A 21,464-nucleotide genomic window follows, 5' to 3' on the forward strand; every position below is an offset into this window, starting at 1 on the left:
GGTCGCGCGGCGGTGACGCGGTGGCGGGAGCTGGGGCTGCGCGCTGTCTCCGGGGTGAGGGGATCCGGCAGGCGAGCGGGCGCGCTGGTGTGGCCCACGCTCCGTCCTCGGCGGTGCCTCTGCCGGCCGTCCCCTCTCCGGGGCCCCGAGAAGGCGAGTCAGGCCGCGCTCCAGGGCCCGGCGTGAGGAGGGGGCATGGCCAGCGTCCCCCAGCTGGTGGACGACCTGTGCGAGGCCCTCCTGCCGGCCGCGAAGGCTCACTCTGGCCAGCGCCGCGGGAGCCGCAAGAAGGCCAAGCAGAGCCTCAAGAGGGTGGCCTACAACGTTCTGTTCACGAGCCTCTTTCAAGATGAGACCCGCAAGCTGCAGCCCGGCCTCCCGAGACTCCCGGTGAAAAACAGGATCCTCATGCTGTCCTTCGACTTGCGAGTGAGCGGCCTGGGCGCCGAGGCCGACCGCCTGGAGGAGTTGGTGGAGGAGCTGGAGGCCGCGCATCGCCGGCCGCTGGCGGAGCTGGGATCCGTGCTGGACCTGCTGGTGCGCCTGGCGGGCAGCGGGCCCCCGCGAATGCTGCGGCGCCGGCGGGACTTCTTCCTGCACAGCCGGCCCGTCGGGAGAGACGTTCCCTACGGCGGCTACGACTGCGCCGACCTGAGCGGGTTGGAGGCGGACGTGCGGTCACTCATCTCCGGAGAGGAGTATCTGTGTCGGGACCTGGTCCGGAAGACGCTGCAGGTGATGGAGGCGGCGCCGGGCACCGGCCTGCCCGCCGTCGGGCTCTTCTCGTATGGCGACCCCTGCGGGGACAGGTTTGAGAGGGACACCCGCGTCTCGCTCTTTGGAGCCCTGGTGCACAGCCGCACGGCCGACCTGGACGTCCGCCTGGACCTGCCCCCGGTGCCGGACAGCGCAGACCTCTCCGGACTGGCCATCAAGGTAGAGTGTTTGCTTCCTGCCTCCGGCTCCCCGGGCTTGGGAAGGGCCTCGTTTGACCTTCCTTCCATCGGGGCAAAAGGAGGACAGCTGGAGTTCGGAGCACTGGCGGCTGAGCCGTGGGGACTCCCACCCCACCCCCCTCCCCTCCCGCGCAGCCCCCGGCCACGTGCCGCTTTCCTCTTGTATTTACTGTTCAGTCACTTCTTTTGCCTTCGAGTTGATGTTTAAATTCAAGTTCATGAAGATGAAATAAATCCGGTTCTTTCCTGCGTTTCAAGTGTTCAGTAGCCATAGGTGGCAAAAAACATTTGTTCCTGCTGTTCGTGTAGTGTTATATGCTGTTTTCCCGGTAAGGTGGGATTTTTCCGTTATTTAGTAAATTTTCTTTTGCCTTTGCATTTTGCGGCTTTGCTGAAAGGGTGTTCTGTCATCGTTCAGTTATTCCCTTACTGTGAGGCATTTAGATTGTTTTCAACCGTAATGCTGTGGCAAACATCTTGGCGGACGTGAGTTTTTCTGTGTCTATGTGACTTTTTCATGCTGGGTTCCCCAAAATGGAATTTCCAGATCGGAGACATCTTGTGAAAAATGTCATTGTAAGTTATTTTGAGGCTCGTAAGCCTCAGCAAGCTTGTGTTGTGTGAAATTGGGAATTGGTAATGAATGAGTTTAATTCCTTAAATGATTCCTTAGGGGTGAAAACATGGTGTACTGCTTATGTGCTTGAGGAAAATAGAAGAAACGTTCTGCCGGGTTCTTCCCATAGAGTAAATGGAAGCGTGTGGAAGTGCCCCTGGAGCTCTCATCCCACTCAGGTGAAATCTAGACACCATGTCCAGGTGAAATGTCCTTTTCCCTTGGCCTCTAGGTCTCTTCGAGTGTGGATCAGTCGGAAGATGAAGGGTTTCAATCAGCATCCAATCTGACTCCTGATTCCCAGTCTGAGCCGGGCATGACTCCAGACATTGACCTGTGGGACGCCGTGCTCACCTACGAGGCCAGCAAGCGGAGGTGCTGGGAGCAAGTTGGATGGTTCGTGAGCTTTGCCTTAAAATGCACAGTGCCCCCCCCCCCGCCCCCGGTGAACCTGGCCTTTACTCAGAGAGCCCAGGTGGTTGGGTTTAGGAACTTGCAAGTTTCAGTCAAGCTGTGTACAAGTTGTCTGCGCCCGAGGGGTTGAGAGAAGTGCAGGCGGAGAGGGCTCTCGGGCCTACGCAGGTTCCCACTGAACCAGTAACTTCTGCAGATCGCACTTCGCAGTCCGAGTGGTCAGTTGGCAACTGAGTTACATCCTGGCCACGGTGGCTCCCAGTCGGAGGTGTGTGGTCAGTGCTGGGCTTGGGGTGCTGACGAGGGAACGTTCTTCACGTCTATAACGACTGAGGGTGGTCCTCTGGTGAGAAGTTCGGTCCTCGCAGTGTTTCCCTGGTAGATGCTCTTCCCGTCCACGGCCTCTGCACACAGGATCTCTCAGTCTGTAGTGTGCTGGTGTCTCGCAACCTCCCAGAGTGGGGGTAGAGGACACATTTCCCAAATGTTTGGTCATGGGATCCTCTTGTTGCATCTCATCTGCTGGCATTTTTGTGGGATGCCAGTTTGGGGAGCACTGAGTGAACGAGGTGGGGTTCCCAGGGAGCCGAGTGCCTCCCAAGGGTGAGCACGCCCTCGGGGATGCTGTGTGGGCCCTGCTCCTGCTGGGGTCGCTTTCCTGGCGTGGTCATCTTCCCCCACATGGATTCCCCCAGGCACCGTCGGTTTTGGTGGTTGTCTTGTCTTTGAGGGGCTTCTCTGCTCTGGGACTTCCTGTTAAGTCTTTGCCCTGTCTTGTGTGCACAGAGCAAATCTAGTCGCTCCGCTGTTTGCTAACCCCTCACGAGTCTAAGCACTGGCCGTCAGGCAGCTACTCCTTTCTTTTGTAAATATTCGCTAGTGGTATTTCAATTACCAGTTCCCACTTTGCTAGGCTCAGTTTTGCAGGTCACTGTTCAGGAGACATGGTTGCTCAGCTGGTCAACATCCTCGTCCCTTTTTCTGAATGCGCTTAATCCCCTCAGTGTCCCCCGAAAGCAGAACTGGCCCCACAGCTCCAGCGTGAGGAGTACCTTGCGGTGTCCCTTCCAGGAGGACGGCAGCCAGTGCGATAGCCTGTGCCCCGCGCTCCCGCAGGAGACGCCCGGCCAGCTCGTGGCTGGGCACGGCCTGAGCTCACTCCCCCAAAGCTCTTCCACTGCCTGCTCCATCGTAACCTGCTGCCCCAACCCCTGAGGCCTGTCACTCGAGTTCATTTGGAGAATCTCGGGAACTTGTTGCAGTTGAATCCCAGCCGCCTACTAGTTTCCTGCCGGGAGCTCTGACGAATGGGCAGTTGCGGCGCCCTGTCCACCTGCAGCCCCTGGATTGTGAGCTCTGCCCTCTCCTTGAGAACCCCCAGAGGACCCCTGCCCCTGTGCCTCACCCTGTGAGCCAGCGTCGGTCTCCCTGCTGCCAGGAGTCCTCTGTGTCTGTCGCCCTTTCTGAGGAAGTGGTTTCATTGATGTTAAAGGCCAAGTTCTCTGTGGGTCCAAGTGTGAGTTTGTTTTCCTTCATGGACTCTCCTCCCTCAGCTCTGAGCCACTGAAAGGGTCGTGTGGCCACAGTGGTCGGGAGTTGGCCCTGGAAGGGTGGGCAGGAGCCTAGCACTCGTGCGCAGTGGGGTGGTGCTTGCAGCACATGCATCCCCCGGGGGACCCCCTGGAGGGCCATTCGGAAGGACCCTGGAGGTCCGAGTCTCCTCCTTTCCTCGAGCTCTTCCTGCCCCAAGGGAGTGTGGGCTGGTGTCGTGGCCCGGCTGGGCCCCACCTGCTGATCGGGGCACTCAGGACCGTCCTGCCCGCTTCTCCTGCCCACTCAGGCTGTCCTCCACTCGGCCAGTACCACTTTCCAGGGATGGAAATCATAGGTGCACCGCCACTCCGCCTGCCATGCCTCATGGCCTCCCCATCTGGACTGTGGACCGCCAGCCCCTGCCCTCGCCCTCCCCACACTGAGCCCCGAGCACCTGGCCCCTTTCTCTTCCTGTCTCTGGGCTTTCACACAGGCCGCTCCCTCCGCCAGGGACACTGCTCCAGGTGTGGCCTTGCTCCCAGGGCCTTCCTGACCAGTGTCTCGGGTCCCTCTGGGACCCGTGTCATGGGCGGTGAGTCGCGCCTCCTTGTAGCTTGTGTCCGCGCACCTGCCCCATGAGGACTGGGCTTGTCCTGCTCTGGCCGCTGCTCTCAGACACTTGGTGAGTGAGGGAAGGAGCGCATTATGGTGCAGTGTTCGTTAAAAAGCATTTTTGGTTTTGACAAGTTCTGAGATTTTTCTCGGGTTCCTTTTATTGAGAAATTACTCTTTCCAGTGGATTTTAAAGAACAGTTCTTTCATACTTTCAGTAGGGTTGGTGGTTTCCAAAGGAATGTTTAATAAGTGATACTGGCCTTCCCTGGTGGCGCAGTGGTTGAGAGTCCACCTGCCGATGCAGGGAACACGGCTTCGTGCCCCAGTCCACAAAAAAAAAAAAAGAGAGAAGTGATACTGTCTTTTTGGCCTCTTTTGAACAGTGTGACCGGGCTGGGCAGACACTGGTAGTTCCTGAACTTCCTACAGGACCCCCATAGGCAAAGACCTCAGGGGTGGATGTGTGCCCAGAGCCACCCTCTGTGAGACCCAGCTGGCCTGATTTCTCCTGGAATTTCAGGAGACTTTTTCCTCTGTACATTCTTTGTGCTTTTGTGGGGGGAGGGTGATAAAATGCACATAACGTAAAATTTATCATCTTAAGCCTTTTTTTTTTTTTTTTTGCGGTACGCGGGCCTCTCACCGTTGTGGCCTCTCCCGTTGCGGAGCACAGGCTCCGGACGCGCAGGCTCAGCGGCCATGGCTCACGGGCCCAGCTGCTCTGCGGCATGTGGGATCTTCCCGGACCGGGGCATGAACCCGCGTCCCCTGCATCAGCAGGTGGACTCTCAACCACTGCGCCACCAGGGAAGCCCCATCTTAACCCTTTTTAAGTGTACGGTTCAGTGGCATTAAGGACATTCACGTGGTGTGACCATCACCACCATCCGTCTCCAGAACTGTTTCATTCTCCAAACTGAGGCTCGGTCCCCATTACACACTCACTCCCCCTCCCCCTCCCCCAGCCTCTGGCCCCCACCCTTCTCCTTTCTGTCTCTGTGGTTGTGATTACTTTAGGGACCCCACAGGAGTGGGGTCACTCAGTACTTGTTGTCTTGTGACTGGCTTGTATCACAGCGTCACGCCCTCAGGGTTCCTCTGTGTTGTAGCATCTGACACGTTGTGTCAGAATTTCCTTTCTTTTTAAGGCTGGATAATAGTTCCCTCGTGTGGACGGATCGCGTCCTTCTCCACTCCTCTGGCAATGGACACGTGCGCTGTTGTTAATGTTCTGCTCCAGGCTTGGGTGTTGTTTCCCATGTAGAGGCCGTCGCGAGCCGGTGGGCAGCCGGAGGACCGCCGTGTGCCCGGAGGCGCTGGGCGGGGCGGGCGTGTGCTGCTGCTTCCGGACCCTGTCTGCGTGGCGCCGTCTGAGGGCCTGCCGGGCGCTGCTGGAGGGCTGGGGGCCGTGGGGAGTCACACCTGGTCTTAGACGTTTTATGCTGTTGAACCGCTTTGTCCCGCCTTCTGTTCACGTCCACTCGCTGCCCCCCTCTGTCCCCCACAGCCCGCCTGGCCACCGAGAGGAGCCCTACCTCACCGAGGCCGGAAGGGCCGCCTTCGACAGGTCCTGCCGGCTCTGCCAAGCAGGGCTGCAGGTGCTGGGCGGGGGCCTCCTGCAAGCCCCGCAGCCCGTCCTGGTGAAGGAGTGCGAGCTGGTGAAGGATGCGCTCAACATCCTGATTGGGGTCGTGTCCGCCACGTTTTCCCTCTGCCAGGTAAGGACATGCTCACACGTGACACACCTGGGCGCTGGGTGGGAGGGGGAGGGCAGCGGCCACGGAGTCCAGGGTGGCGTGTGGTCGGGAAGCCCACTTGGCCGCCTGCCTGGTGATTGTCTTTTCGTTTCAGTTCTAAAAAGTATTAATTCATTAACATCCTTTTAAAAACTGAATAAAAGTAAGATATTTCTTGCCGTCAGTGAAAGAAGAGAAATGTACCAGTTTCCGTGGATCCTCGAGAAGTGCGGGCGGGGGTGGGGGGTGGGGGGGGTGGGGCCTTTTGTATGTGTTGCTCTGCACATGCTTCCCTTGTCCTGTGCCCGGTCTCTCTGTGTCTTCAGTGTACTTCCCAGGGCTGTTCTCAGGTGGAGCGTGTGCTAGAAGCACGTCCTGGGCTTGGCGCAGACGCGCTCCAGCCGACTCTAGGCGGTCCTGGTGCTGGGATGCCCTCTGGGACGCTGTTCCGACTCCGCGTTCGTGGCCTCATAGTGTTCTGTTGTGTGAATGGCCCTTCTCTGTGGAGGGGAAGCAGCCCTCTCCACCCTTTTAAGATTGTGGTAACACAGACGTAACTTAAAATTTACCATCTTACCCACTATCAAGTGTACTATTCAGTGGCATTAATTATGTTCACAATGTTGTGTAATCATCCCACTGTCTGTTTCCAAAATTTTTCATCTTCCCAAACTGAAACTCTGTCCTCATTAAACACTGACTCCCCATTTCCCCCTCCCCCAGCCCACGGTACCCACCTTTCTACTTCCTGTCTCTGTGATTTTCCTCATATGAGTGGAATCATACAGCGTTTGTCCTTTTGTGTCTGACTTATTTCATTCAGCATAACGTTCTCAGGGTTCATTCATGCTCTAAGCAGTGTCAGAATTTCCTCCTTTTAAGGCTGAGAAGTGCTCCATGCGTATATAGACCGCACTTGCTATCCATTCATCACGTTGATGGACACTTGTATGGATTTCACCTTTTGGCTGTTGTGAATAGTGCTGTGTGAACATGGGTGCACGAGAATCTGTTGAGTCCCAGCTTTTAGCTCATTTGGGTATATTCCTAGGAGTGGAATTGCAGTAATTGCAGGGGTCATATGGTATACGTTTAACTTTCACACTCCCTCCAGCAGTGGCCTGGGGTTTCAGTCTTTCTGCGTCCTTACCAGTACTTATCCCCCCACCCCTTTTTTGGTAAATAGTAGCCACCCCAGCAGGTGTGAAGTGGTATCTCATTGTAGTTTAGATCTGCATTTCCATCATGGCTAATGATACTGAGCATTTATTTTTTTTAAGATTTTTTTCCCTTTTTGTTTTTAATTAATTAATTCTTGGCTGCGTTGGGTCTTCATTGCTCTGTGCAGGCCTTCTCAAGTTGCGGCGAGCAGGGCTACTCTTCGTTGCGATGCACAGGCTTCTCATTGCGGTGGCTTCTTTTTTTTTTTTTTTTTGCGGTATGCAGGCCTCTCACTGCTGTGGCCTCTCCCGTTGTGGAGCACAGGCTCCGGACGTGCAGGCTCAGCGGCCATGGCTCACGGGCCCAGCTGCTCCCCAGCATGTGGGATCTTCCCCGTCCCCTGCATCGGCAGGCGGACTCTCAACCACTGCGCCACCAGGGAAGCCCGCAGTGGCTTCTTTTGTTGTGGAGCATGGGCTCTAGGCGCACGGGCTTCAGTAGTTGTGGCACACAGACTCAGTAGTTGTGTCACACGGGCTTATTTGCTCCATGGCATGTGGGATCTTCCTGGACCAGGGCTCCAGCCCGTGTCCCCTGCGTTGGCAGGTGGATTCTTAACCACTGCGCCACCAGGGAAGTCCCGAGCATTTTTTCATGGGCTTGTCTTTTTTGAAGAAATGTCTATTTTGGTCCTTTGCCTTTTTTTTGTTTGGTTGTTTTTGGGTTTAGAGAACGGAAATGTATTTTCCCATAGTTTTGGATGCCGGAGGTACAATATTAAGGTGCTTGCAGGATTAATTTCTCCTGAGGCCTTTCTCCTTGGCTTTCAGACAGCGGCTTTCTTACTGTGTCCTCACATGTCCTTTGCCCTTTTTTGAATTGGGCCGTTGAGTTGGAGTTCTTTATATATTGTGGATAGTAATCCCTTATCAGATATATGATTTGCAAATATTTTCTCCCATTCTGTAGGTTGTTTTTTCATTCTCTTGATAGTATCCTTTGAAGTACAAAAGTTTTTAATTCTGATGAAGTTCAGGTTTTCTTTTTCTTTCTTTTGTTGCTTGTACCTTTGGTGTCATATTTGAGAAATCACCAAATTCAAGGCCTCTATGTTTCCTTCTAAGAGTTTATTGTTTTAGCTCTTAAGTTTAGATATTTGATCAAGTTTGAGTTAATTTTGTATTAACTCAAGTGCAGGGGGAGGGTCCAACTCAAATCTTTTGCATGTGGATAGTCTGTTTACCGAGCACCATTTGTTGAAAAGACTGTTCTTTCCCCATTTGTATGGTCTTGGTATCCTTATGCATTAATTGACCGTATATGTGAGTGTTTATTTTTGGCCTCTGTTCTGTTCCACTGGTCTTCATGTCTGTCCTAATGTCAGTACTACAGTGTTCTGTTTTTTTGGGGTACCGTGCTGCGCAGCTTGCGGGATCTCAGTTCAAACCAAGGATTGAACCCGGCCCACGGCAGTGAGAGCGCCGAGTCCTAACCACTAGGGCAGCAGGGAACTCCCCACGTTCTACACTGTTTTGATTACTGTAACTTTGTAGGAAGTTTTGACCTTGGGAGGTGTGAGTTTTACAACTTTTTTTTAAGATTGCTGTGGTTATTCAGGGCCCCTTGCAATACCATTATGAATTTTAGGATGGTTTTTCCTATTTCTGCTAAAAACACCATTGGGATATTGATAGGCATTGCATTGAATCCACAGATCGATTTGGGTGTATTATTATTATTATTTTTGGCCACACCACACAGCATGTGGGATCTTAGTTCCCTGACCAGGGCTTGAACCTGTGCCCCCTGCAGTGGAAGTGCTGAGTCTTAACCACTGGACAGCCAGGGAATTCCCTGGGTGTATTATTATCCTAACATTACTAGACATTCCAGTCCGTGAACGTTGGGTGTCTTCGCGTTTATTTAGGTCTTTAATTTCTTTCAGCGATGTTTTCTAGTTTTCACTGTAACAAGTCTTTTGCCTTCTCAGTTAAGTTTCTTTCTTAAGGATTTTATTCTTATGTTACACTAGTAACTGGAATTGTTTTCTTAGTTTCCTTTATTTGGCTTGTTCGTTGCAAGTGTATAGAAATACGACTGATTTTTGTTTGTTGATTTCATATCCTGGAACTTTGCTGAATTCCTTTATTAGCTCTAACAGGTGTTTTGTAGATTCTTTAGTGTTTTCTGTATATAAGATCATGTTATCTGCAGACAGATAATTTTCTTCTTCCTTTCCAATTTGGATATTAAAATTGCTTCTTCTTGCCTAATTGCTCTGGCTGGGACTTCCAGTATTATGTTGAACAGAAGTGGTGAAAACAGCCATCCTTGCCTTGTTCCTTATCCTCGGGGGAAAGCTTTCAGTCTCTCACCACTGAGTGTCACGTAAGCTGTGGGTTTTTCACACGTGGCCTTTATCCTGTTGAGAAAGTTCCATTCTTTTCCTAGTTTATTGAGTGTTTTCATCATGAAAGAGTATTGAGTTTTGTCGGTTGGTTTTTTTGCATCTGCTGAGATGATCATATCTAATTTTTTCCTTCGTTCTATTAATGTGTATTACATTGATTTTTTAAAAATAAATTTATTCATTTATTTATTTTTGGCTACCTCGGGTCTTCATTGCTGCGTGTGGGCTTTCTCTAGCTGTGGAAAGCCGGGGGCTACTCTTCATTGCGGTGCGCGTGCTTCTCATTGCAGTGGCTTCTCTTGCTGCGGAGCATGGGCTCTAGGCGTGCGGGCTTCAGTAGTTGTGGCATGCGGGCTCAGTAGTTGTGGCTTGCGGGCTCTAGAGTGCAGGCTCAGTAGTTACGGCACACGGGCTTAGTTGCTCTGTGGCATGTGGGATCTTCCCAGACCAGGGCTCGAACCCGTGTCCCCTGCATCGGCAGGGGGATTCTTAACCACTGCGCCACCAGGGAAGTCCCTACATTGATTTTTGTATGTTGAACTGCCCTTGCATTGCTGAGATAAAACCCACGTGGTCATGGTGTATAATCCTTTAACATGCTGATAGATTCAGTTTGTTAATATATTATCAAGGAGTTTTGCATCTGTGTTCGTAAGGGATGTTGGCCTGTAGTCTTTTCCTTGTAATGTCTTTATCTTGCTTTGGCATCAGGGCAATACTGGCCTCTTAGAATTAGGAAGTGTTCCCTCCTCTTTAATTTTTGGAAGAGTTTAAGAATAACTGGTGGTAGTTCTTTAATTGTTTGGTAGGATTTACCAGTGAAGCCATATGGTGTTGGACTTTTCATTTCGGGGTTTTTGTTGATTTTATTTTCTTTAAATTGTAAAATTCACATGACGTTAACATTTATTATCTTGTTGGGAGGTGTTGTGCTGGTCCCAGCCTATTTTTTTCCAATTAATTAATGAATGAATTAATTTAAGGCTGTGTTGGGTCTTCGTTGCTGTGCGCAGGCTTCCTCTAGTTGTGGCAGTCGGGGGCTACTCTTCGTTGTGGTGCGTGGGCTTCTTATAGCGGTGGCCTATCTCGTTGCGGAGCACGGTATTTGTGGTGCGCAGGCTCAGTAGCTCCACAGCACGTGGGATGTTCCCGGACCAGAGCTCAAACCGTGTCCCCTGCACTGGCAGGCTGATGCTTAACCCCTGCGCCACCAGGGAAGCCCCTCTATTCCCTATTTTATTGTTTCTCTTCCGTTAGCCTTGGGTTTCATTTGCTCTTTTTCTATTTCATTAAGGTGTACAGTGTGGGTATTTATTTGAGACCTTCTTTTCAGCGCAGGTACCTGCAGCTGTACGTTTTCCTGTTCACACAGCTTTCACTGCATCCCACAAGTGTGGTTGCAGTCAGCCCTCTCTTAGGTTGTTTCCGTGCTCTGCGGTTGTAAACCATATTGTGGGGAACACGCCATGGCAGGTGTCTGTGTGCCTTTTCCATTATTTCCTCAGGACAGGTGCCTGATCTAACGGCAAGCACTTTCTCACAGCCCCAGCCCCAAGCAGGTGTCTGTGTGCACCCCTCAGGTAGCCTGGAAGGCCTTCTGCCTCCTGCGCCCTTTCCTGTGTGTGTATCTGGGTCGGGGCCCCTGGTCTTGGGGGTGCTGTGGGCAGTGCTGTGGTTGGGTGCATGGGTGGAACGGGATGCAGCACCACACTGGCTCTGGATGCCCGGCCCCAGTGACCCCCGCCTTCGTCCTGTCCAGCCAGCGCAGGCCTTCACGGTGAAGCAGGGTGTCCACGTCTCAGGAGCATCCCCCGAGAGCATTAGCAGCCTCCTCTCGGAGGTGGCTGAGTGCGGGACCCACTATGCGCGCCTGAGCCACTTCTCTCTGCAGCCTGTGCTGGACTCCTCGTGCAGCGAGGGCCTCGTGTTCCAGGTACGGCCCCGCCTCATGCTGCTGCAGGTGTGCCTGAGAGCTGTCCACAGGTCCTGCACCAGGGCCTCTGAGTACAAACGGTGTTCTCCTCGGTGATGTCCCAAATCCGTCAGTTGCCCTTCAGGAATGGGGTGGCCGGCGATTACGTCTTACCTGGCCCGTCACTTCACTGGAAACCTGGGGCAGACATGTTGGGGCCACGAGAGAGTGCGAGGCAGGTGTGGCCAGTGCTGGGGGCCCCGGGGGCAGGCCAGGCGGTGTGGGTTGGGCCCATGCTGCCTGTTCCCCACTGGGTCCCTGGCGTGGGGCTGAACCAGGTCCTCTTGAAAGCCTTGTCTTTGGCCCATTCGCTGGCAACAGCCCCCAGGGCAGCGGGGGCAGCTGCGTGGGAGGGGCATCCAGACTGAGAGAAGGGTGCGGGCAACGCAGCGGGGCTGCTGGGGTGACGTGACGAGGCTCAGGTTCTAGGATGGGTCACAGTGGGGCTAGGAGGGCAGAAGGAAACCAAGACAGGACTGATGTGTCGGCTCTCTGGGGTGTGAGGGCGGGACAGCTGTCTCCTTGCTGGGGGGTGCCTGACGTTTGTTCTGGAGTGTTCCACGCAGACCTCCTGGAACGGCATGAGCTGAGCTGGGGCCATACTGCTGTGGCTGCCCAGGACACGTGTGTCCTCGAGACCCCAGTGATCTGAGCAGCCAGAGACCCTCTGAGGGCTGGCGTCTGTGCACAGAGCCCAGCTGCTTGGGATCCGCAGGGTCCGGTTTCCCGGTGCAGCTGGCCCTGGCTGCGGGGACAGGATTTGCAGTGGCCTCGGGCTCCGGCCAGGCTCGGTGTCCGCACGTGACCCACAGATGCCCGTTCCTTGGAACACGGAGCCCCAGGGTTGGGGGTGGAAGCCCTGCCTTTTGCCTGCACCGGCTTGTCCTCTGGTTCTGAGCTTGGTGGCAGTTCCCCAAGTGCCTAGCCGTCCTCCTCCCAGCCCCCTGCCCCCTGCCCCGCAGGCCTTCACCAGCGGCCTGAGGAGGTACCTGCAGTACTACCGGGCCTGTGTGCTCTCCACCCCGCCCACCCTGAGCCTCCTCACCATTGCCTTTCTCTTCAAGAAACTGGGCCGGCAGCTCAGGTGAGCCTCAGCACGGCAGCCTGGTAGCTGGACAGGGGCAGGTGTGGGGCTTGCTGGGTGGTGGGCGGCCATGAAAACAGCCCTCCTGGTAGGCGTCTGGACAGCCCCTTGACCCAGCTGAGTTCACGAGGTGCTGGGCGCTGTCTGTTGGCAGCCCACAATGCAGGCCCTGCCCAGGATCGGGGGCTCCTGCCTGACAGGCACACAGGGTGCCTACAGACAGACCCGGCCCCTGGCACCCAGGAGCCAGTTAGTAAATGCCAGGCCAAGGGCTGCTGGCAGGTGCCACCTGGAGAAGGCAAAGTGGGGGGCTGGGGCGGGCTGAGGGGCTCAGTGGGAGAGGAGTTCTTGCAGGCAGAGGGGCAGGAGTGTGGAGGTCCTGGGGCTGGAGATGGGAGCCTGGGGGCATCTGGAGGGTGCTGTCGGGCTGTGCTGACGTGTGGAGCACGGCCTGAAGCGGGGTGTTGGGGGCGAGGGGCCCAGGGGGGACTTGGCAGCCATCCAGGGCAGAGGAGGTGGCAGCCTGGGGGAGGCCGGATAGTGGCAGGTTTGGGGAAGGGTTGTGGACTCAGGGGGATTCAGTCTTGGCCAGACCTGGGGAGGAGGTGGCGTTGCGTGGGGTGCCCTGGGAGGGGCCCGGTAGGAGGCTCACACCTGAGGTCCTTGAGGTGCAGGTGGTTTTAAAGCCAGACCATCTGGACAGGCAGAGTAGGGCCTGGGACGTGTTCTGCTCACCTGGTCTCACCGGCCTGTGTGTCCAGGTACCTGGCTGAGCTCTGCGGTGTCGGCACTGGACTCCTGGGTGCTGGGGGCGGAGCGCCCGGGGCTGCGTTCCCCACTGTGAGTCTGGGTTCCTGCCGGGTGTGGGCCTGGCCAGCCCCACGGGACGGGCAGGGCTCCCCGCCTGCTGCCTGTGCCGTGTGCGCTGAGCCCTCCTCTTGCCGCCTCCAGGGGGTGAAGCTGCTCTCCTACCTCTACCAGGAGGCCCTGGATAACTGCAGCAACGAGCACTACCCGGTCCTGCTGTCTCTGCTGAAGACCAGCTGCGAGCCCTACACGCGGTGGGGGCCGGCATGGGGTCGGGGCCCCGCTCAGCCCTAACACGTTCGAGCTCGTCCTCGCGTCGGGGCGCCTGCTCAGCGCAGGGATCAGAGATTGGGGTGGCACGGGGAGGGCACGATGGGGGGTTCGGACTGTGGGCACCGGGGCGCAGCTGTCTACCCCCGTGGGTGCCACCCACCTCACCACTGGCCCACCCACCCTGGCAGGTTCATCCACGACTGGGTGTACAGTGGGGTCTTCAGAGACGTTTACGGCGAGTTCATGATCCAGGTGAACCACGAGTACTTGGGCTTCAGAGGTAGGTGGCGGCCGGCTGCGGCCGGGACCCCACACCCTCGGCGGGTCGGGGCCGTGGTTGGACTCAGACCCGGCTGTCTCGTCCCGCACGTAGATAAGTTTTACTGGACCCACGGCTACGTACTTATTTCCAAAGAGGTGGAGGACTGCGTCCCCGTGTTCCTGAGGCACGTCGCCCACGACGTGTATGTCTGCGGGAAGACCATCAACCTGCTGAAGCTCTGCTGCCCCCGGGTGAGGGCGGCTGGCACGCGCCCCCCGCAGGGTGCTGCCTGCTCGCCGTGTGCCAGCCCCCGGCCCCCTGCGGCCTGGTGATCTGTCCTTAGCTCTGGGTCAGCTGTGTTGGAGCAGGGGTCGTGGTGACCTCTCCCTCAGTTTCCCTTGAGAGCTTCACGAGCTCAACTTCGGTTGAGTTTCTGGGCGCTCGTTCAGACGGGAGGAGAGCCGAGGGCGTTTCAGAGGCCGGGGGGCAGCGGGCTCCTCCCTGCCCTCCTCTGCATTGGAAACCGCCCCGGCAGGGCAGGGATGGGCTGCGTCGCCAGGCAGGTGGACCCAGGGGGTCTTGTGCAGCGCTCACAGGGCTTGGCCGCGCTCCGTGCGGCTGAGGCTCTGCGGAAGATGGCCGGGTGGCAGTGGTGGGGTGTGGACCGGCAGCCTCTGCCTGGAGGTGCTGTCTGATGTCCGAGCAGGCTGGCCAGGCGTGTGGACCTGGGGGTTCCTGGCAGTGGAACCGCCGAGTGCAGGCTGGATCAGGGGGCAGCAGCCGGCCGAGTGCAGGGCTGAGATCAGACTGGAGCGGCCAGGACAGGCTCAGGGCTGGGTGGGAGCGTCCCATGCAGGGGAGGAGACTCATACTGGTGAGGCCCCAGGAGCAGCCCAGAGGTTGGACGACATGGTGGGCTCGGCCCTGGGGGGAGGGCGTGGCGGCTGGGGCAGTCCTGTCTGAGCTGACCTTAGGAAGTGCGTGTGGGCGTGTCCGGCTCTGGGCAGCTTCTTCTGAAGTGTTATTTGTGGGAGGCAGACCTGGCTTCTGCCACAGGGCAGCCTTGGCCTGGGCGGAAACCCGCCCAGCCTGTGATGTCCTGGAGCCGTGGAGGATGCCAGCGAGGAGTGCAGGGTGTCCGAGGAAGCAGGCTGTCCGCGTGGGTCGCCAGAAACAGGGAGGCCGAGAGGGGTGTGGGTCTGCGTGCCTCCGGGCTCACGGCAGGTCCTCCCTCCTCGGCAGCATTACCTCTGCTGCTCCGATGTCCCGGTCCCTCGTGTCTCGGTGATATTCTCCCTCGAGGAGCTGAAGGACATCGAGAAGGACTGTGCCATCTACGTGGGCCGGATGGAGAGGGTGGCGCGCCACAGCTCCATCAGCAAGGAGGAGAAGGTGAGGGAGGGGCGCCTTGGGCCACGGGCCTTTTCTTGCACCTCCCTCTCCTCCCAGGGTTCCTTGCGCCTCCCTCTCCTCCCAGGGTTCCTTGCGCCTCTCCCCCTCCTCCCAGCTTGGGCTGGACAGTGGGCTCCCCTCCTGCTCAGGAGGGGCAGGTGTACTGGGGCCCAAGCTTTGCGCCTCCTGTGGCCTGGGGAGGGGTTTGATGGAAAGTCCTTCCTGGCCCGGCACCTGGTGGGCAGCAGGGAGATGTGGGCTGGGCAGACCCCAGAGAGCAAGTGGCGGGGGTGAGCGTTGGAGGTGCAGAGGAGGCTGTACACCCTGCTGGGGCGGCCTGGCCTGGCCCTCCGTCCCCGCAGGGAAGCCCGTCCCCTTCAGGGTGGGCATACAGGCCTGGGGTCTTGGCTCCAGATTGCTCTGGGAGAGCGTATCGATTGCCTGGGAACCAGCCTCACCACTGTGTGGGGTGGGCACCGTGCCCCCAGAGCCCACCCAGGGTCTGAGCGGACCCCTCTCCCAGGCCATCCCAGGGGCATGGGAGGGAGGATTAGATGCGTCAATCAATGGTGGTCTTTTTCAGGAATTACGAATGGAAATTGCAAAACAAGAATTAATCGTCCAGGCCCGGGAAGCGGCGTCCAGGGTCCTGAGCGCGCTCAGCGGTGCGTGTGGCTCGGGTCCCCCTCTGCGTCGGGGGGCTGCCTGCTGGGGCTCCTCATAACATGCCCCTTACTGTCTTGTCGCAGATCGGCAGCTGTCTGAGCGGATGGCCTTGGATGCCCAGAAGCGAGAGCAGTTTCAGAGGCTGAAGGAGCAGTTTGTGAAGGACCAGGAGGTGGGTGGGGTTGGCCCGGGGGTGGCACAGGCTCGGGGAGGCGGCTTCACCAGCGGGGCCGCCGGGGGTGTTGTGCAGCGCCGCCGGGCGGCCAGGCAGGAGGAGCTGGATGATGACTTCAGCTACGCCCGTGAGCTCCGGGACCGGCAGAGGAGGCTGAAGGCCCTGGAGGAGCAGCTGGAGAGGAAGGCCAGGTAGGTGGCCGCGGGCGTAGTGGCCACTCCGGGTCGGCCTCCCTGGGACGAGGGCACCGTGGGGACACCGTGGCTCGTTTGATCTTTGATGGGCCTTTACCTTTTATTTTGACACCTTGCAGGTGTACGTTCAGGCCGGAAGAGTAGTGGTCTGAGCTCAGAAGGTCTCCTTGCGGTCGGTTTGTGTGGACTCGGGTTCAGGGTTGGGGCACACACTGTGTTCCTGTCGCCTCTCTGTCTCTTTGTTTCTTTTAAGTTAAACAGCTCCTGTTTTTCTAATTTTTTCTTAAACCTGTTAGCAGTTTGACAGAGAAACAGGAATTTCTCCAGCACAGTATCTGCGAGTCTGTCTCTTGCTGTGCCATCAGCTTGTCCCGCCCTCCCCTGCATTTCCCATAAGCTGGCAGCAGAGCTGGCATCTCGAAGGGGGGCCCTTTGTGGGAGGGGCTGTCCCTTCCTGCTCACCGTCTCGGGGTCTCAGTTGTCCTGACCTTGGGGGCGGTTTATGGAGCTGTGACTGAGCCAGCAAGTGATGAGTGCGTGTATGCCTGTGCCCGTGCATCCGTGCTGTCTTGTGTGTACACACGTGTGTGTGTGTGTGTGTGTGTGAGTAGACATTATTCACCTGTTCACACGAGGAGGAAACTAGGTGTAGAGGCTGTGTCTCTGGCCTGTGACAACCGAATTAAAAATGGCCGGTCCAGGTTTGAAACCAGTTCCTGATGGCGAGAGGATCAAAATCGTTGGGTGTTAACATGCCAGGCCAGCTTTGAATGAAGCAAATAAAATGTTTACACTGCACCCTGTGTACCCTTTTGCATTGATAATCAGTTCTCTGGGGTTTGCGCCAGCAGAACGGGAAGTTGCCTTTTACGCAGCTGACGAAGTGAGGCCTCACCTCCTAGAGGCCCTGGGCAGCCCCCGGCCCCTCGCCAGTCCCTCTGCTTCAGGCTGTGTAGGGGCTCATCTGGTGTTCACTCTGCGGAGTGAATTCACTGGGCCTGCCCGCTGGGGGCTCCTAGTCTGGGGGCCAGAAAGACCTGCCCAGCGAGGCCCCTGCAGGTGTTGCGGGAGCAGCTACCTGCCCGGGGAAGGTGCTGGGCATGTGGACTGCCCATCAGGGGTCTCTGCCACGGAGAGCCTCCAGCCCACGGGGCACTGGCTGGACAGTGGGGTGACCATGGTGACCAGTCCTCTCTTGGTGGCTACAGGCAGGCCCTGGTGGATCATTACAGCAAGTTGTCTGCAGAGGCAGCTCGTCGGGAGCAGAAGGCGCTGTGGAAGGTCCAGAGGCACAGATTGGCCGGCGCTCGGCTTCGTTTTCTCTTAGAAGATCAGAAACGCGTTCAGGTAGCGCTGCTGTTCACAGGGGAGCTCTTCCCCGGCCCCCCGGGGACTCAGAAGCCCTGAGGTCGCACGCAGACCTTCCTGTGTGCCCGCTGGAGGAGCATGAGTAAGGCTCTCATCGCGTGTTCAGAGGGGTCGTGACCCGGAGAGGCCGTGCTGCCCTCAGACGACACAGGTGGTGCTGGGCGCCAGCCGGGCTGCGAGCCAAGTGCCGCGTGAGCCCCGCCGCATCGCGGTGCCCGACAGTTGCGGGCGGTGGGGCTGTGACTTCCACCCCCACGGCTGCCGCCGCACATCCTGCTGGTTGAATTTCAGGAGCTGCTGGAAGACATGGCGGAGGGGAAGCCCCTGGAGCCGCTGGCCATCCTCCCGGGTGCCCGCTTCCAGGTGAGTGCCCGCTCCCGGGCGAGGGGCCGGGGCAGGACCCAGGGCACATAGCGTGGGGCTCCGAGCTGGCTGCCCCGTGCCTGGCCTGTGTCCCCACTGCCCCCCTGTCATGGGTTTTGGTGCTGGGTGCAGAGCCGAACTTGGGGGACAGAGCCGGATAATGGGAGGGACCAACGCGCACTTGTGTTTCAGGCTTCCTTTCTGGGCCCTGAGCACCCCGACGGAGGCGGCAGCTGTGATCCTGGGTATGAGGGGCGGCACGAGGCTGCCCGGGACAGCCCCGACAGGCAGAGCGTGCTGACGCCGCAGCCCCTCGAGCCTCCAGCAGCTGGGGCCTGCGGCTCAGGGCCAGGAGCAGGCCCGCTGTCAGAGCAGGCGGAGGGGCCGGGGCCGTTCTCTGTGGGCCTCAGCATCCGAGACTTCCTGCCCACGGCCCAGGGGGCTGAGCAGCCTGTGCTCACCAGCGCGGCCCCCGTCCTGGACGAGGCGCTGCAGACCATTGGCTCGGACCTGCCTCCCCTGGCTCCGTCTGCAGCAGCGGACACAGGGCCCTCCGGGCCACAGGAGTACGATTTCAGAACCATCCTGAGGCCGTCTGTGGCCGCCCCAGCTTCCCCAGGGGCCCTGCAGACTGCAGGAGGCAGCTTGGGCAGTGAGGGGCAGCGGCTGCGGGAGGACACTCACGTGCAGCTGGACACGTGTGTCCCAGATGGGCGGGTGGCTCTGCCTTACGCGCACCCCCCCCAGCACCCCTCCTGCCAGGAGGAGAGCAGCCAGGACCCGGGGCAGCTCTGTGGGCAAGTGGCAGAGCCTGGTGTTCCCACAGAGGGTTATGCTTCTGGAATGGCTCCCGCCCGGCCACGGTGGAACATCCACGGACACGTGTCTGATGCCAACATCAGGGTGGGGGAGAACGTGTGGGATGTGGCCCCCTCCCGGCCACGGTGGAACGTCCACGGACACGTGTCTGATGCCAGCATCAGGGTGGGGGAGAACGTGTGGGATGTGGCCCCCTCCCGGCCACGGTGGAACGTCCACGGACACGTGTCTCAGTCCAGTGTGATGCTGGGGTTGCTCTCAGGGGAAGCTGAGCCCAACGTGCCCGGGCCCCCCTGGGCGCCCCCTGACCATGGGTCCCGGTCAGGCCTCAGCTTGGGAGCCCAGAGCCCTGCCCGGGAAGACGAGCCACGGCTGCCTGCAGAGACGGCCTCAGGCGGCTCTGGCCGTGGGGAGGAGACTGGCCTGCAGGACTTGCTGTCTGCGGAGGCTGCACCCACTGCTCTGGAAGACAGTATCCCTGAGGAGCCAGGTCAGTGGGGCCCCCAGGGCTGTCCTGTGACAGGGGGCGTCGGTGAGCCCGGGGGGCGGGTGAGAAGCTGGCTGCCCCGGGGACTTGGTGGGGCGCTGTCCAGCGGCGGGTGCTGGGCCCTGACGCCCCCTCCCACCCCGTTCGTTCCGCTCAGGCCCGGGGGCGAGTGGGGACTCGCAGGACCTCTCTCCAAGCGGCCCTCCGAGCTCACAGGTCAGGGCAGACGGGGTCAGGGGCTGGGGACCAGGAGTCGGGGCAGCGTGTGCTGCTGCTGGGCCCCCTGCCCCTGCCTGGCCTGTCGTGGGCAGTGAGGGCTCCGCCCTGGGACTGGGCAGCACGCGGGGGGTGCCCCCCGCCCAGTCCGTCCTCTCCCGTTCGAGGGGAACAGGCGGGCTCCTTGAGGCTGGGTTGTCTCAGGAGGGCGTAGACACCCGGAGCAGCCCAGGCCCTGGCGAGGAGGCGGCCCAACGCTGGGACAGGGAGCAGGCCTACCTGGCGGGCCTGGCGGGGCAGTACTGCCTGGAGCGGTACCCGGACACCTACGAGGCCATGTGTGAGTGGGCTGGCCGTGGCGGGAGGGAGCCTGGCCGGCGCGTCCCTGGTGCGGGACCGTGGTCCGTGTCACCCCTGCAGCAGAGCCTCCCGTTGCCCGCCTCCTGCACCACGGGCTGCCCCGAGCTTTTGCCCTCCCCGAGGACCCCGGGGCCCAGTCAGACGCAGACGCGAGCGCAGTGCAGCTGAGCGAGCTGCTGCCGCTGCCCGTGCTCATGAAGCACTCCATCACGGCCCCGCTGGCTGCCCAGTGAGTGCCCGCCCGGCCCGCCCGGCCCTCCCCACCCGGCCCTCCGCGCCTTGCCGGCCAGTGACGCCTGGCCCCTCCTGCCAGCGTCTCCCTGGTGAACAAGGCCGCAGTCGACTACTTCTTCGTGGAGCTGCACCTCGGGGCACACTTCGAGGCGCTGCGGCACTTCCTGCTGATGGAGGACGGGGAGTTTGCGCAGTCCCTCAGCGACCTGCTCTTCGAGAAGGTGAGGCCCGGGTGGGGCGGGCACAGGTGGGGCTGCGGGAGGGGGCCTGGAGGCCTCGGGACGCCTCGGGACAGCCGTGCCCTGCTGCTGCAGCTCGGGGCGGGACAGACGCCTGGGGAGCTCCTCAGCCCGCTGGTGCTCAACTCCGTGCTGAGCAAGGCCCTGCAGTACAGCCTGCACGGCGACACGCCGCACGCCGCCAACCTCTCCTTCGCCCTCAAGTTCCTGCCCGAGACGTTTGCCCCCAATGCCCCGGACGTGCTGAGCTGCCTGGAGCTCAGGTACAAGGTGAGCAGGGCGCCCTTGTGCAGATGGGCGGGGGACGGTCCCGGGACGCAGGCGTGCTGAGTTGGTTTCCCTGGCAGGTTGACTGGCCCCTCAACATCGTGGTCACCGAGGGCTGCTTGAGCAGGTACAGCGGCATTTTCTCCTTCCTGTTGCAGCTGAAGCTCATGATGTGGACGCTCAAGGATGTCTGCTTCCACCTCAAGCGCACAGGTGAGCCTGGCGGGGCCCCGGTGTCCCCCCCTCAGCCCGTGGCTGTAGCTCAACACCCCCCCCCCCCCCCCCCCGCAGCACGGGTGAGCCACGCAGCCGGCTCGGTGCAGTTCCGCCAGCTACAGCTGTTCAAGCACGAGATGCAGCACTTCGTGAAGGTCATCCAGGGCTACATCGCCAACCAGATCCTGCATGTCACCTGGTGTGAGTTCCAGGCCAGGCTGGCCTCGGTGGGCGACCTAGAGGAGATCCAGCGCGCCCATGCCGAGTACCTGCACAAGGCTGTGTTCAGGTGAGGCGCGGGGCCGGGGCCGCGTCCCCCGTGTCCCCCGCGTCGGGCGCGCTCACCGCAGCCCCCGCCTGCCCCCCCAGGGGCCTGCTGACGGAGAAGGCGGCGCCGGTCATGAACATCATTCACAGCACCTTCAGCCTGGTGCTCAAGTTCCGCAGCCAGCTCATCGCCCAGCCCTGGCGCGGCCCCGAGCACCCCAACTTCGCCCTCCTGCAGCAGTCCTACAGCACCTTCAAGTACTACTCCCACTTCCTCTTCAAAGGTGACCCTCCCCTGGGGCCGGGCAGGGCCAGGCGGGGTGGGGGCGGGGCTGAGCTGCTCACTGACGCCCTCCCCCCAG

At 59.2% G+C, this 21,464-nt stretch overlaps 1 protein-coding gene across 8 annotated transcripts in view; it reads left to right on the forward strand.

Moving 5' to 3' along the window:
• Window positions 1-14: 14 nt before the first annotated feature.
• TUBGCP6 (tubulin gamma complex component 6) overlaps window positions 15-21,464 on the forward strand; it is a 30,955-nt gene continuing 9,505 nt past the window's right edge. For 2 of the 8 annotated variants that reach the window (XM_030855513.2, XM_060307044.1), the window contains exons 1-23: window positions 17-936; window positions 1,805-1,968; window positions 5,642-5,852; window positions 11,201-11,374; window positions 12,376-12,497; window positions 13,259-13,337; window positions 13,449-13,558; window positions 13,766-13,857; window positions 13,951-14,090; window positions 15,082-15,231; window positions 15,815-15,896; window positions 15,981-16,069; window positions 16,148-16,263; window positions 17,475-17,613; window positions 17,926-17,997; window positions 18,190-19,306; window positions 19,461-19,859; window positions 19,940-20,108; window positions 20,193-20,334; window positions 20,428-20,622; window positions 20,700-20,832; window positions 20,911-21,124; window positions 21,205-21,386. In XM_030855513.2, the coding sequence (XP_030711373.2) occupies window positions 196-936; window positions 1,805-1,968; window positions 5,642-5,852; window positions 11,201-11,374; window positions 12,376-12,497; window positions 13,259-13,337; window positions 13,449-13,558; window positions 13,766-13,857; window positions 13,951-14,090; window positions 15,082-15,231; window positions 15,815-15,896; window positions 15,981-16,069; window positions 16,148-16,263; window positions 17,475-17,613; window positions 17,926-17,997; window positions 18,190-19,306; window positions 19,461-19,859; window positions 19,940-20,108; window positions 20,193-20,334; window positions 20,428-20,622; window positions 20,700-20,832; window positions 20,911-21,124; window positions 21,205-21,386 (5,032 nt within the window). In that variant the 5' untranslated portion in view covers window positions 17-195. Of the gene's footprint in view, window positions 937-1,804; window positions 1,969-5,641; window positions 5,853-11,200; window positions 11,375-12,375; window positions 12,498-13,258; window positions 13,338-13,448; window positions 13,559-13,765; window positions 13,858-13,950; window positions 14,091-15,081; window positions 15,232-15,814; window positions 15,897-15,980; window positions 16,070-16,147; window positions 16,264-17,474; window positions 17,614-17,925; window positions 17,998-18,189; window positions 19,307-19,460; window positions 19,860-19,939; window positions 20,109-20,192; window positions 20,335-20,408; window positions 20,623-20,699; window positions 20,833-20,910; window positions 21,125-21,204; window positions 21,387-21,464 lie in introns of those variants that run through there. The other 6 variants (XM_030855515.2, XR_009565646.1, XM_060307046.1 and 3 more) reach the window with 6 other exon arrangements.

This window comes from Globicephala melas, chromosome 10 (assembly GCF_963455315.2).
Source record: "Globicephala melas chromosome 10, mGloMel1.2, whole genome shotgun sequence".
Taxonomy (NCBI): Eukaryota; Metazoa; Chordata; class Mammalia; order Artiodactyla; family Delphinidae; genus Globicephala; species Globicephala melas.